Source organism: Opisthorchis viverrini (assembly GCF_000715545.1).
Source record: "Opisthorchis viverrini unplaced genomic scaffold opera_v5_456, whole genome shotgun sequence".
In the NCBI taxonomy this organism is placed as follows: Eukaryota; Metazoa; Platyhelminthes; class Trematoda; order Opisthorchiida; family Opisthorchiidae; genus Opisthorchis; species Opisthorchis viverrini.
In genome coordinates this window covers 159,044-173,969 of record NW_008752112.1, presented here as the reverse complement: position 1 = coordinate 173,969, position 14,926 = coordinate 159,044, and the positions used below count along the sequence as shown (strand labels likewise).

General features: G+C 41.9%; 2 protein-coding genes across 2 annotated transcripts; one reads left to right on the top strand and one right to left on the bottom strand.

Moving 5' to 3' along the window:
- Positions 1-4,651: 4,651 nt before the first annotated feature.
- T265_11157 (hypothetical protein) lies at positions 4,652-4,888 on the top strand (the record flags this gene model as incomplete). Its single annotated transcript, XM_009177740.1, has 1 exon — positions 4,652-4,888. One exon carries the CDS (start codon positions 4,652-4,654, stop codon positions 4,886-4,888), a length of 237 nt encoding a protein of 78 aa, XP_009176004.1.
- Positions 4,889-12,753: 7,865 nt separating this feature from the next.
- Positions 12,754-13,380, bottom strand: T265_15362 (hypothetical protein; the record flags this gene model as incomplete). The annotated part of the gene is made up of 1 exon (XM_009177739.1): positions 12,754-13,380. A coding segment is annotated over one exon (627 nt), but the record flags the coding sequence as incomplete, so codon positions are not given.
- Between the last annotated feature and the right edge of the window lie 1,546 nt (positions 13,381-14,926).

Sequence of the window (14,926 nt, the reverse complement as noted above, 5' to 3'; positions counted from 1 at the left end):
TTTCAGCTTTCTTACCCAATGACCGCTACTACGTACAGTCACTGTATCTGATCATTTCACCGTTGCTTGCTCCGTAGATGAGCTGTGCGTACGTCCACATATCCTATACAAGATTCAACAATTCCCGCACTTTTTGTACGAATGTTTTTTTATGAATGCTTTGCTGACTCTCTTGTCCGGTGGCCTGTGTTGCATGGCAGGTTGATACTATCGGGTTACAGACAGGAGAGAGGATTCTGCCGTTATGCTGTAGTCAGCTTGGAGGTTTAGAATACAGCAACAGGAGGTTGCATGCGGCAAACGGCCTAGAGGAACGTAAGCTGGCTTCAACATCATCAGTGAAAGATTTGAGACCGTATCAGAAGCCATAACTTCTGGGCGGAACTTTCTTAATTTCACTTCAGCCCATCCGACTTCTTTGAAAACGTATTTTTTTTAAGTAGAAAAATATTGGCCTTGTGAAATTGCGTCAAGACATCTAACGATGAACCCTTGTTAGTTAGTTTTACTATGAGCTGTGAATGGATGCGAAAAAAAGCTACTTGTACGCCAAAGTTGATATGCACTGCACCGTTTTGCTTTCTTTCATGCCAGTTGTGCCTCCTACCAGCTGAGTTACAATCAGAAGAATTGCGTGCTGATTTACGTATGTTCTCCTGGTCTGCATCATTCAAGCGCCGAAAAAGATAGACAGAAGACGAGAAATCCAATTGGATTCAGTTGAGTCCTTCGTCAAAACCGAATTCACATGCAGATGAGAGTGTTTGATAGACCTGTTTGGTCACTACTCACACTTTGCTTCAGTCAACAAAGCTGTAAGCGACGTGCTGAAAAGGTGCATGATGCAAGATAAACTCGGAATTGCTGGTGTGAAACATCACCGAAAAGTCACTAACAGTCTTCACAGCTTCTCTTTTCTTCACTCCACTTTTTGAAGGTCTTGTACTCGAGTGCCTAATACCTGATGTGATACTGTGCTGAAAAGATCTGGATGTTTCAAAATAAGAAAGATTTGATGCGTTTTCTACGGAGCACAGTAGAGAGGTCGGATCAGAAGGCATTTTTATGAAAGTCATAGCAGTAGACAAATTTTTCGCTGCTGCCAACTTCACTGAACATACACAAGGGTGATATCTATCCCTATGTGACTCTATTTAGAAACTGTGGCTCTCTTGAGCGGAATGCAGAGCCATTTGAACCAGGCGTATAATGGCTAAATAAGGCAATGGGGTTGCAATAAATAAAATGCAAACTTACAGAAATTGCCCTCTATCTCAGCAGGCATTATTTACCTGTTGGATCGGTTGGGTCCTGGTTGCATTTGTGTGGTTTTAAATGCTGTGATATTCAGAAATCGGGACGTACACTATAGGGCGGATTTATCTTAGTTTATGAAGCAAAAAGCCACATCAAAACCCAACACAGGTATAAACATCTCTGGTGATTTCAAAAGTTCTGCCTTCTAAGATCCAGACACTTTATCAATAAGCATCTAGAGTTAATGTGTTTTTAATTGACCTTTCTGTCCCTTAAACGAGGCCGATCCCTCCCGAATGGTCGAGAAACACTGCAGAGCCGTTTCACCCCCATTGGTAATCATTAGTAGTAGCATTTCACGGAAGTTCGGAGATTTTTGCACCCGTGACCTCCAGGCGAGCAGCTGATCAGTATTGTGGTCAAGTCGCTCTTAGGCAGGACATATCGTCACTTAACCTTCAACCAAGTCCAATCACGTGGGAGTTCGATCGACAGCTTCTCAATTGAGTGGTTCACCCTTCCTGCGAATCATTCTACCTTCTAAGCTACCTAAAGTTTGCCGATAGAGTATTATCAATGGATGGCTGAAGTTATTCTCTTTACACTGTGTAGTACGTTTAGAGAAAGACTCACTGGACTCTGAGTGGTTGTAAGAAAAAATAAAGATTGTGGAATGTGCATTCTTAGCGTTCAGCAATTATTTTCATTCTGTACCAAGCACGTCCTTGTTTCCCGAAGGATGTGAGATTCTGAAGTGCACACATATATTAGGTTAAATTTGGTTGGTTCACAATCACGCCCATCTTATGTCAAATCATTCAACCAAGCTTCTTTTTATTCAGCTTTGATCAAACTCTTGTAAAAACAAATAAATTACACGGAAGACAATAGGTTTCTGAGTCGCTTGTTTTCACAATCACGCAGTCGGAACGATTGGTTTGACCAGAGATGCCTTGAGGACACTGTGACAGATGGCAAGTCACTGATCTGAGATGGGGAAATGTAGCAAGGGAACAATTTCATCCATGAACGCACACAAACAAACCAACAGGGGATAGAAATAAAACATGGGTCATATGCGTAGGCCGATGTGGCGGATTAATTGGGACATTGCGTTCGTGATAACACGATGTCCCTTGGACGAGTACTATGTATAGCGATTAACTGGGATGAACAAAAACATCAGCTGAGTTACAATCAGGAGAGTTATTGCGTGCTGATTTATGTATGTTCTCCTGGTCTGCATCATTGAAACGCGGGAAAAGATTGCCAGAAGACGAGAGATTCAGCTGGATTCAGTTGGGGTGGTTGTGGATTGGAAGCGAATTGGAGGATCAAGCTATGAAATCGTCAGCATATCCAACAAATGGTACACCAGATGGATCGCGGTGTGGTGTGCGAACAGCTGCAAGAATATACATGGTAGCTCGTTGTAGTCAGTACAAAGTTTGCCTGTACATCTTGGTCACAAAATGTCACTCCTGTAGTGTGTTTTTTGACGTTAGCATAGGTTAACTGCAGAAGATGAGTGCGTTTTTGTAGATTGGAAACAATAATCAGATAAAGCTCGTATGATGGCCTTCCAGCTGAGCTGCTTTCACAAGCAGTCGAATTTGTCAATCGTCTTAAATAGAGGCATTGTTACCCTCACCGTAATAGCTATGACCGCGTGTCCCGTTTTCGTTCGCCGTCCAATTGGTGTCGTATTCCGAGTCGACATCGTGGACTCCAGTGTATACATATTCGAAATCGGGACGTACACTATAGGGCGGATTTATCTTAATTTATGAAGCAAAAAGCCACATCAAAACCCAACACAGGTATAAACATCTCTGGTGATTTCAAAAGTTCTGCCTTCTAAGATCCAGACACTTTATCAATAAGCATCTAGAGTTAATGTGTTTTTAATTGACCTTTCTGTCCCTTAAACGAGGCCGATCCCTCCCGAATGGTCGAGAAACACTGCAGAGCCGTTTCACCCCCATTGGTAATCATTAGTAGTAGCATTTCACGGAAGTTCGGATATTTTTGCACCCGCGACCTCCAGGCGAGCAGCTGATCAGTATTGTGGTCAAGTCGCTCTTAGGCAGGACATATCGTCACTTAACCTTCAACCAAGTCCAATCACGTGGGAGTTCGATCGACAGCTTCTCAATTGAGTGGTTCACCCTTCCTGCGAATCATTCTACCTTCTAAGCTACCTAAAGTTTGCCGATAGAGTATTATCAATGGATGGCTGAAGTTATTCTCTTTACACTGTGTAGTACGTTTAGAGAAAGACTCACTGGACTCTGAGTGGCTATAAGAAAAAATAAAGATTGTGGAATGTGCATTCTTAGCGTTCAGCAATTATTTTCATTCTGTACCAAGCACGTCCTTGTTTCCCGAAGGATGTGAGATTCTGAAGTGCACACATATATTAGGTTAAATTTGGTTGGTTCACAATCACGCCCATCTTATGTCAAATCATTCAACCAAGCTTCTTTTTATTCAGCTTTGATCAAACTCTTGTAAAAACAAATAAATTACACGGAAGACAATAGGTTTCTGAGTCGCTTGTTTTCACAATCACGAAGTCGGAACGATTGGTTTGACCAGAGATGCCTTGAGGACACTGTGACAGATGGCAAGTCACTGATCTGAGATGGGGAAATGTAGCAAGGGAACAATTTCATCCATGAACGCACACAAACAAACCAACAGGGGATAGAAATAAAACATGGGTCATATGCGTAGGCCGATGTGGCGGATTAATTGGGACATTGCGTTCGTGATAACACGATGTCCCTTGGACGAGTACTATGTATAGCGATTAACTGGGATGAACAAAAGAATAACCACAAGGATTTCACACTCACACACATGTGTCGATGAATGAGCCTGAGAAAAGTTGAAATCTTTTTTGGGGATTGAAGCATATCTTATATTACAGTTAAAATGTGCGATCAGGATATGTGAACGTCGTTTTTTTCAAGGATTCGTCTCCAGAGCTACTACTCACATCAAAATTACGCAAGTAAACTCCGTGCAGGGTGGTTGTGATATGGATTGGAAGCGAATTGGAGGATCAAGCTATGAAATCGTCAGCATATCCAACAAATGGTACACCAGATGGATCGCGGTGTGTGCTCCGAACAGCTGCAAGAATATACATGGTAGCTCGTTGTAGTCAGTACAAAGTTTGCCTGTACATCTTGGTCACAAAATGTCACTCCTGTAGTGTGTTTTTTGACGTTAGCATAGGTTAACTGCAGAAGATGAGTGCGTTTTTGTAGATTGGAAACAATAATCAGATAAAGCTCGTATGATGGCCTTCCAGCTGAGCTGCTTTCACAAGCAGTCGAATTTGTCAATCGTCTTAAATAGAGGCATTGTTACCCTCCCCGTAATAGCTATGACCGCGTGTCCCGTTTTCGTTCGCCGTCCAATTGTTGTCGTATTCCGAATCGACATCGCGGACTCCAGTGTATACATATTCACTCGACCGCTACGCTGGTCCCCTTATATTGAGCCGACGTACGGCGGCGTGTTCTTCTTAGCGCTGGGGACAGAATGTCCAAAACTGCTTGTTTTTAAATTTCAAGGTTCGTCTGTTGACACGGCTGATCGTACTTTTGAATTCGTTCACTAACTTTTTTAGGCCAGAGTGCGACCGATGACTTACTAGACCAAGGTGACCAATCAAAGCACTAACCGCGATCATTTCAGTCAGACCACATTTAGATCAACAACGTTGAACTGTAGCCATTTGTAGCCATATGTTTCTCGAGAGTGCTAATAACTCTACTGGTCTTCACAAAATTATATGAAAAATCGTGGTATAAAAAATATCATCAGCCAAGATGCTACCAGGGCTACAGAATCCTGTACAGGTCTTCACAATGTTCTCACCATCTTGATGCTCGGTCGCAGTTTCCCCTTGGCAAAGGTTCGTTGTCCGCAGATTGAACCGTAGGCCAGGTGGCGGTCGCGTCACCCCGATATATACAGTGGTGAAAGGAAGGAGGTATTCGTTGCGGCGTTATTTATTAGGAAATGCCAACTCATGCTCGGTCGCAGTTTCCACTTGTCAAAGGATCGTTGTTCGCAGATTGATCCGTAGGCCAGGTGGCGGTCGTGTCATCCCGATATATATACTGGTGAAAGGAAGGAGGTATTCGTTGCGGTGTTATTTATTAGGAAATGCCAACTGACCGGTTACAGACTATTCGACAGGGAAGCAAAACTCTCATTTACATCTTATTTACAAAAACTGGATATCCATCTCCTCCTGAACGCGTCGTCTTGAACTTTCCTAGATATTCATTGACTCCAATCATTCATTGCTCAAATCCAAGCAAATGTTACAAAGCGACTCCACAAATTCCGCAACAGATCTCCCCTTTCAAGAGACGCAAAGCGAGATTCCAAGAACAGTACATACTACTCGCATGTCCCCCCATCAGTAGTAGCTCCGTTACACTGGTAATGTGCATAAGCAGTACACAGTCATCCGAAATTTTCTGGTAAACCAGACTCCGTGGTCGAATCATGTAAAGTTGAACCGATTCCCGCAAATCATCGTTTCTTCACTGGTCCCGGAGATTACCTCCACTACGGACTTCACTTACTTATCACAGAGACAGGCTTCAGGGAAACAACCCTTAGTAAATCCAAAATAATTTCCATGTCACTGGAGTGGATCAGTTGATTTCAATCTCTATCCTCTCTTCGGATAAGGCTGACAAATTTTGGAGAAGGCACACAAGAATTGGCGGAGTTGGTGTTCTGGGAGATACAGTCCATTCCATTGTATGATAATACTGAACTTATTCAACTGTACGGAGGAGGGTGACATGAGGGTGACTCGTTGGTTCAAATGGCATTGGAAGTTTTGGTATGTCCCAGCCAAAAGTAAAACATATTTCCTTATCATTTTTCTGCTTCCGTCAGCATTAAAGAGAATGCCTGTGACCGAAATCCAAAGCAAATTATCTTACCTACCGCAACCAAGATCTTTTTGGATAAGCCGAATTCAGTAACTGCATGGTCGATATAATCTTATGTACGTGACTGCACCCCGGGTGTTGCTGGTCTTTCTGTTAATGTAAATGATTCAGTTTCCTGTATTTCAGTCGATCAAGTAGCATATTCAATCGGGACCTACTACTTACTTTGGTAGCCTTCTGGTTTACTTCTACGAAAGCTGTATCTGCCTTCCCGAAGACCCATGACAGTGCCATCCACCACAAAATAATCCGCAGAGAAGATGAATCTAACTTTCCGAATCCTCATAACTGTCTCCGGTGTTCTTATTTACCTCAAGTGACGAGGACGCTTCATGTTATAAACTTCGAACAAGACCACACTTTTGGATTTATGCTACATTTGATCCCGATACAAAATGCGACTCCATAAGGTTTAAAATGTGTATTGGGTTTGCAATTTTCGTCGGAAGCGAAGTTTGACGTTCTTGAGCGTAGTTTCGTCTACTCGAACCCTAAACATCAGTAGGTTTTTGTCCGACAAATTTGAAACCATTGAAGTTACGGCTTTATTACTAGTCAGTAATTATGTTTTATTTTTGAGGGAGGTTTTCTATTCGTCCCTATGCTGCTGAAGTTATGGGTCGATTCATTTAGTTCAGGATAGGCGCCACTGAATCTGGGATTGTTTTAGAGAAATATGCGGCTTACTTCCATGCACTGAGGGATTACGCGTTTTCTGAACATGCCTTCTGGTAGCGCTGATATTAGGGTTTAACTTATTGGGTTTTCTGAAATCCCATTTAGGTTTGAAGCACCCTTAGTTTACGGAAAAACTCAAATGCTGATTGTGAATGCTTGAGAAGCCTTTGATGCGTAAACCCAGAGAATGGGACACAGAAAAGCTAAAAGGTTAGATTTTCATGAAGGAAACTACTCATAAGGTTGCCGAAATTTCGCCTACAACCCACGATCGGTTTCACCCTTCTTGGGGTTCATCAGGTAGGCACAGTCCCCGAATTCCGTCAACTTTATGTTCCACTTGAAACCAAACTGCAGGAAATTAGCGAAATACACTCAGTTGCAAACTAATCTGGTTTTCCTAGAGACTCACCTAGAACTCAGTTGAATCTCTCGTTTGAGATGTCTCCAGGAAGTTGCTTCTTTACGTCACTCGAAGGCGCTGAACTCTTCGTCCCATAGCCGTGTTGAAAAACTCATTGAGGACTATACTAATACATCAGCTGTCCACAATTGCCAACTTCGTTCTTCTCCCCAGGTGGGAGTCAAACACTCTGAGACACTGACGGAGAAGCAGCGGCCATTCAGTAGGAATATAGCTATGATTCACAGAGATTTTGGCAGTACATGTATGGTCTATACTACTTTCTACCAAGTGGGTCTTTCCGCCCAAAACCATTTTCTCTAAATCCTGGATGCAACGTCTGTTATCATAGCGTTGCCAGCAAGCAAAACATCACGATTTGCCGAGTGGTCATCAAAATTGGTGCATTCAAAGAGGGTTCAAGCATGTAACTTATTCTCGATTATGGCGACCAACTCTGTTTAACTGAGCAATCCGGAACTTAGTAACACAAACGTCACTTAAAACATTTTTATCCGTACAGACAGACGGAACTGATTGTTACCATTAAAGTGGCAGTCTTCAATAAATGCGGTCTTCATACACCTGCACAGACTTCGGGAAAGTACCTATGCTGTGCATTCTTGGCTATAAATCTCTTCTTCAGAATTGAGGACCGCTGAAACAAATTGATTTGTTGTGTTGGTACAGTATTCTTGATCCTCTCATTCAAGCCGGTGATAGATACATTTCTAATGACTAAGAAAAGTACTTGATGAGACAAGCTGATCCCGAGGTTAGCATGACTAAACTGGCGTGGTCGATAAAAATTATTTTATTCATGGCGGTAGACTGTAATGAACAGAAAGTGGATCCCACGTGGAACAGTATTCAAATCTAAGCTGAAAAAAATGGTCAGTTGATTTAAACTCTTCGCCGTCCGGACCCTCCTAGTGACCACAAAATGGAACAGCCGTCAGGCGTTATTTTTTTAGCATTTACTCCGAATGTGACAAAGGTGTTAGAATGGCCTCGATAATTACAGCCCTGAAAACGTTTTGAAGGTGCTTTAGTGAGTAGTCTTTGAGCTAACAGACAAATAAAGTAAAGGAAGCAACATCAAGTTAAAAAATGTGTTTGATTCTCCTCTGTATATGGTCTATTCAGGATTGTCTAGTTACCTAACCCGTCCAGGTTTCGAACCGATGTTTCATCGATATCGCCCAAAAATGTTCGCTGATATTTTTAGTTAAGGCTATGGCCTAGTTCACGTCGTATGTGCTCCATCTGATCTTTTTCGAGACAGTAGTGTGGTGGGAGTGACCATTTAGATGATGCTCGCGCATTGTCTGTTGGAGAAACATTCATTTGTTGCCTGTGACGTCATCATAAGCTAGTTTAGCCGATCAACGTAATTGCTTTTCATAGGGATAAAAACACAAGAATAGCCAACAAATTTGCAGCCTTGTTCACATATCCGCCTACTTTTACCCACAGAAATTCGGACTCGTTGATAAATCACTGCTAAGAATAGTTCTAATCGATAAAACGTCTGGTGTGCCACCGCAATGACCGTATTAACGGCAAAACAAGTTAAACGTTCGTCAAACTGAGAAGAATCCATGTGGCATACTGTTTTGCTTCAGCCAGCGAAGAAATTTGTGCAAAAAAACACGTGTTGCGTGCATCATAGTAAAACACTTGGGCCTACTACATTATATATATTATTGTTGTATGCATCATATAGTAATTTTTATTGATCCCGCACATCTACCCTACGAAAGTGAGAATGCAAACACGAGGCCGCTTCAACTAATTTCTTCAATGTGGTATAACAGGAAAACAACAGAGCCCCTGAAACTTAATTCCACTGGACTGGGCTTTCTGATGGATTTCGAGTGGGACAACAGGGGTTTCAAAACCAAGAGACTAGTTTCCAACATGTTCAGGCTTTTACTTCCTGAAGAAACGAACATGTAACGCTGGCCGACTGTTTTTTCGTATAATATTTTAAGGCGAGTTATGCAAAGACTTACATAGTGATATACTTGCCCAATTTCCAGTTGCCATTCTAGTATCTGTCGCTGAAGTCGATTGGACTCTGAGGACATAGAGAGAGCTGACTGGAACAGAAAAATACGTGTCAGATGTTCGCCTCCATATCAGACTTGTTTGGACAGTTCTCCTCCTGTCCTGGTGCATGTATTCTCTTGGGTTCACAAAAGTGTTATTGGAGTTTCCTGCTCATCACCGTTTATCAGCAGTGCGTATCTCTTGTCGTGCTGATGTTTGAATCCAGACATGTGACAGGTGAGGCTAGCCTACTCGACCAATGTAGCCTAGACGCACCTGAATTATCACGTCTAAACAGGCGAACTGTTCAGGCATGAGCTACATGGTTATCTTAGAGATTGATCGAAAATCTCGACGAGCATCTATACGATACGCAACTCAGTTCCGCCTTGAAGTCTACCTCTTGGCGGGCGTTCTTTGAACGATCGTTTCATTGAATTTTTAATTACAGTTCCAAGTGTATATATATATATATATATATAAGCATTTTTATTCCCGTTGGTTTATGATCCCCTCACTATTCGGCCTAACTAAACAAGACGTCTCTATCCACTATTTTCACTTTACAGCTTTAAATATAATTTGAATTTTTATTACAGTTCCAAGTGTATATATATATATATATATAAGCATTTTTATTCCCGTTGGTTTATGATCCCCTCACTATTCGGCCTAACTAAACAAGACGTCTCTATCCACTATTTTCACTTTACAGCTTTAAATATAATTAGATAGACTTTTGATCTCAAGCTAGTGAGATCAATGTCAATGCTAATTTTACTATTCCATTTGATGATAACTATGATAACGATAATAATAATGGCTATCCATCTGTAATACTGGTGACCGTCTTAGTAGAACACGTTTCTTTTCAAAATGGTGTCTACGAAAGTCTGCTGCACACTTCACTTTGCTTCTGAACCTCTTGAAAATGGGTTTTATGGCGCTAGAAACTGCGACAGGTTATTCGCGTGGCTGTTATGAATAGCTATGATTATAAGACAGTTTTGGGAAAACGCCGGTGATTGCAAATGGCTTATCAATCTAAAAGGCCGTTTGGTGAAACGTACTCTGACTTAGAGAGTGCTTTATTTGGTAAACGAACCGTCTATGATTTTATGTACACCATGTCGTTTTTGACTGTCATAATTTCAAACGCTACTGAATACCGCCCCCTATTTTAAGCCATTCAATTGACTGGCGCTCTTTCGTTGGCTGACCTTGCTGACACAGTTGTGAATACTGAANGCTTGTTGCAGAAGTGACTATTCTGGTGCTATGGGACTGTCTAGAGGTTTTTATATACATATATCCGATTCCGTTCGAAGGTATTGCTGGAATGGATCTGAAAAATGTGCATTTGAAATCCACGCTCTCTTGGCAAAAAAAAACATTTGGCAGTGGTCTCAGAATTTTTACTGAAGTCTTGCTCTACTGCGGACCTAGAGTGACATGTTTGTGGCCCGATATTGGACAGTAACAGCAGGATTTTCATTCAGAAAAAAAACAAAATATTGGGTCGTTGCTGACAGAACATAAACCCGAAGTTGCTTATCATCTAAGCTCACTTCCGTAACGGTAGACAGATTCTTCTCCCGTGCATTATTGGTGATGTGTCACGCTAAAAAGGCGTAGGTCGAATAAGCCCTTGGAAAACTCGATTTTTAAAATCAAATTCGGCAAATCTTGCAGTAGATCTTGAGTTCCATAACTAAAGTAGCATTCAGTAACCCGACGATAGAGTCGCTTTAGGAGTGACTTACCTAGGAAAACAGCGGCACCCACCATCACGACAAAGTGGGTACTAAACAGGAGAGCGTGGCCGTCTGACGAAAAAGTCAGCCTGATGATAACGACCGAATAGTTTCGAAAGTTTACTAACTAATCTCTGAACGTTCACCATACAAATCGGTGGTTCTGAACTTATTACTTCGTCTTGAAAAGTAGTATCGTGAACAATCCTGGAACTTCCAACCATCCACAGTGTTCACTATTGAGTCTGGTAGGACGTGTTCTGGTGTAACGAATCATGGACGCAGTTTTTTTTAGCATAATCCCGGATTTACCCGGTGGCTTGCTTATCCTTTTCTAATGCTCACCAATTTTGGTGTGCAGTTCCATGACTGTTTGTGTTATGTAAACCTTAGTGCAATCTTTGCAGTGATGACTCAACACTCCATGAATTGATGATGGTTAAAGCGGTAGAAAGATAGGTTTTTTTGCGATTGGTGAGCTTGATATATGAGGGCTAGAGTCAGAACGGTTGTCTTCATTTGCGAAGCTAGCTTTCTTGCTGTCTCTGATGTTTTACAGTTTTCATGAATGAGATCATAATGCTAATCAGTTTGCAAGCAATGGTTACTACAAAGATTCGGTTGATTCTAGATTTGTCTCCCAGTGGTTTCTTAGAGCTGGCTCTATCTGATCAGTTTTATTCTCATCAGGAGATTATCATTTTTGCGCACATGTCTTACTTACAGGGGGACCTTAATCTACATCCGTTCGTACTTGAAGAACAAAACAGTAGGACAAAGTTTATGGTTCTTGTGACCTTCGAAACGTATAGTAATGTAGCACGGATTTTGACTACAAGGTCACAATTTTCCCCTGATTTTAGTAGTTATCTGCAAATTGGTATCTTGCTTGTTCCAATATTTCAAACAATAGAGCCTGCTGATTTCGAATCCACTGGGTACTGGATACACTTTGCTTAACTGAAATGTTAGATGTTATTGCGAACTGGCCACTGTTCGTCCATGCAGTCCGACTTGGATAGAATGAAATGAGGTTTGGTGAGCAGGTGGTAACAATCAGTGGAAAACAACATCATATATTATTACAACGAAGGTGAGAAAACCCAAAAGCTAAAAATTGAGCGTGACAACACATAGGACAATGCAATAACACCCTGATCAAGGACGTTTTCAGTGGCTTTACTCAGTAGTTTTCCTGGAGTCGATTTTTTGCTATCTGATGAGCAAGTGTGGGGAGAGGCTGAGAATGAATAGCCTGATTTTAGATGCTCTCTCAGTTTTTTCACTGTTCATCACTCACGTCAGGTCTTCTAAAGAAAAGGCAGATCAGGCCAATTGAATCTTTCTGTGACAAAGGGTGAATTTTTGCGACAAGTCACAACCAATTATCTGAAGAGGTACACTGATCAGTTTTATTATGGCGGACGCTGAATAGAGAATTAACGATTTCGTACGCAACATACACAGATGGGCAGTTAAAAAACAGAACTTGTCAGCAGATATGAATGTTACCAGATTGTACATGATTTTTTTCGGACGCACGGATGTTGATAACCAACCTGAAAGCACCATGGAATGTGGTGTGTGAATCTGTTTGTTCCTCTGATCTGTTATCCCATCAAAATAGTCCACGATCAATTAAATCTTCAATCGAATCGTAAATATCTTCCAGTAATCCTTTATAACATTCCTGTTCACTGAAAACTGTGGTGAAAAACTGTGGGTTCACGAAGAAATCAACCGCTTCGCGAAATTTGTCGCGAGTTGTTTGCTTAAGATGTCTTTCGGTGATTCCTAGTGCAAGAGATTTTGCACTCTGAATGGCATCGACCAGCTTATCTATGGTAGGTGTCACTCCAGGCAACAGACGTCGCTTGGGTCTGCCTAATCGGAGCAGAATTTCTGCCGCCAAGTGACAACGATCGTGGAAATCACAGGCCATGTCGTCTTCCTCGTCATTCAGCACATCGGCCGTCGAGAAGGCCGTCAGTCGGATGTTCATTTTCACAATTCGCTTTGTATATGCAACAGCGATCTTGTTGGACCCAGTGTACAATCGTAGAAGTTTACAAATGTTGTTAAACAAGCGCACTGAAGCCTCGTCGAGAAATAGTCGCAGTATACCACTAGGCACGTTCCCAACCATTTGACTTTGCATTCTCAATGCGATCGCGCGCACATTGAAATGTTCCACGGGATCATCACTGTTGCCTTCAGAACTCTCATCAGGTTTCGCTTTGCTTGCCATCCCAACTTGGCCAAAACAACAGCGTCAATGTATAATAAGTCCCACAGTGAGGGAGGGTTTTTTTTCTGACCGTGAGATCTGTAGCAGGCTGATGGTAATTTACAGCACGATAATCGGTTCGATTGGCGTAGATGGGACGGAAATTTGTGCAGTTGTGATTGGAAGAAACAAACCCGGAGGACGGCGTATGGGATGATGTAGCATTTGGAGTATGGGAATTTCAGACGAATCAGTTGCAGTGTAAGCGCGTGTTGTACCACCTCCGATTCATGCAACCAGACAACGGCCTGTAAAATAACCAATTGGCACGTGAGCTAGTGCTGTCACGTGATACCAGGCTACAACGTCCATCTACCGGTAATTCCTGGGTGGGCGGAAACTTGTACAATGTCATGGACGCCACGCGGTACTAGGAACCGAGGGGATAACTTGCACAACGCCCGCAGTGTGATACCAGGATGGAGAGTAAATCATAATAAAGTACAGGATTTTCAACGGCTTTTCGCCTTCTTTTTGAGGCCGTTTTCCTTACGAGTTTTTTGGTGTTTTATTCATCCCGTTTGAAGAGTTTCTGTGACATATTTGGTCGGTATACCTGTCCGGGTGAGACACTGAGGAATCGGTGTTTGATATACTTCGTTCCCCTGAATGAGACTTGATAGAATCCGGAAGCTTATTGAAGGGACTTAAGAGAAATAAGGGTGAATGCAGCACAGTCCGATGATATTGATAGAACAGTTCTCAAATGAACTGCTGGTGTTACAGCCATAAATTTAACACTGTCATGCTATGGATAGTCAGTATTTAGGGGGAGGTTCTCTTTTGTGAGTCGGGCTTTTCTGAGGGGTGGCCGGTGCAAAATAAGTTAAACATGTCATGTATAGAAAAGAGTTTCAACTCCTCTACGCATGCAGATGTTTGTGTGTATTTTATAGGATATCATAGACCGATAAGGTGCAGATCATTCTTTTCTATTAAGCCTCGCAATTTCTCCAACTTCCCAAATGCTTCCCGCACGATCATTTTACTAGTTATCAAGCTGTGCACTTCCAGCAACTACTGCTGGTAGGAATCCGTAAATGCATCAGTTCAGGGGGGAATACTTCCAAACATTTTATACCAGATGTGGTAGAAATCTCAGTTTGTGAGAGATCTCGTACATTTCAAAATCCATTCTGTGATCATCTAGTGTGACCAGGGGTCGGTGGCTCCTTGGAAGAATCTCAGCTCACAGTTCATCTTCAGATTAGAGTGCCCTTTCTGTGTTGGTCAGACAGCTGTCGAGATCGTTTTAGTGGAGCAAATTTTGATAAATTGTCATTTTTAGACTGTTTCTCCATACTCTGAACACCCGCAACAGATATCTGTCAGGAACCTGTTTCTGTTTCGTTTCCTTTAAAAGTATGGACTTCTCTTCTAGATTTTGCACATCGCTATACGATGAAAATTCATGTGGTTGTGACGAAATGTCTACAATAGGAAAAAAATATATTCTATGTATCGACTATAAAAAGGCGTTCCTTCTAAAATCCGAGAGAATGGCAAT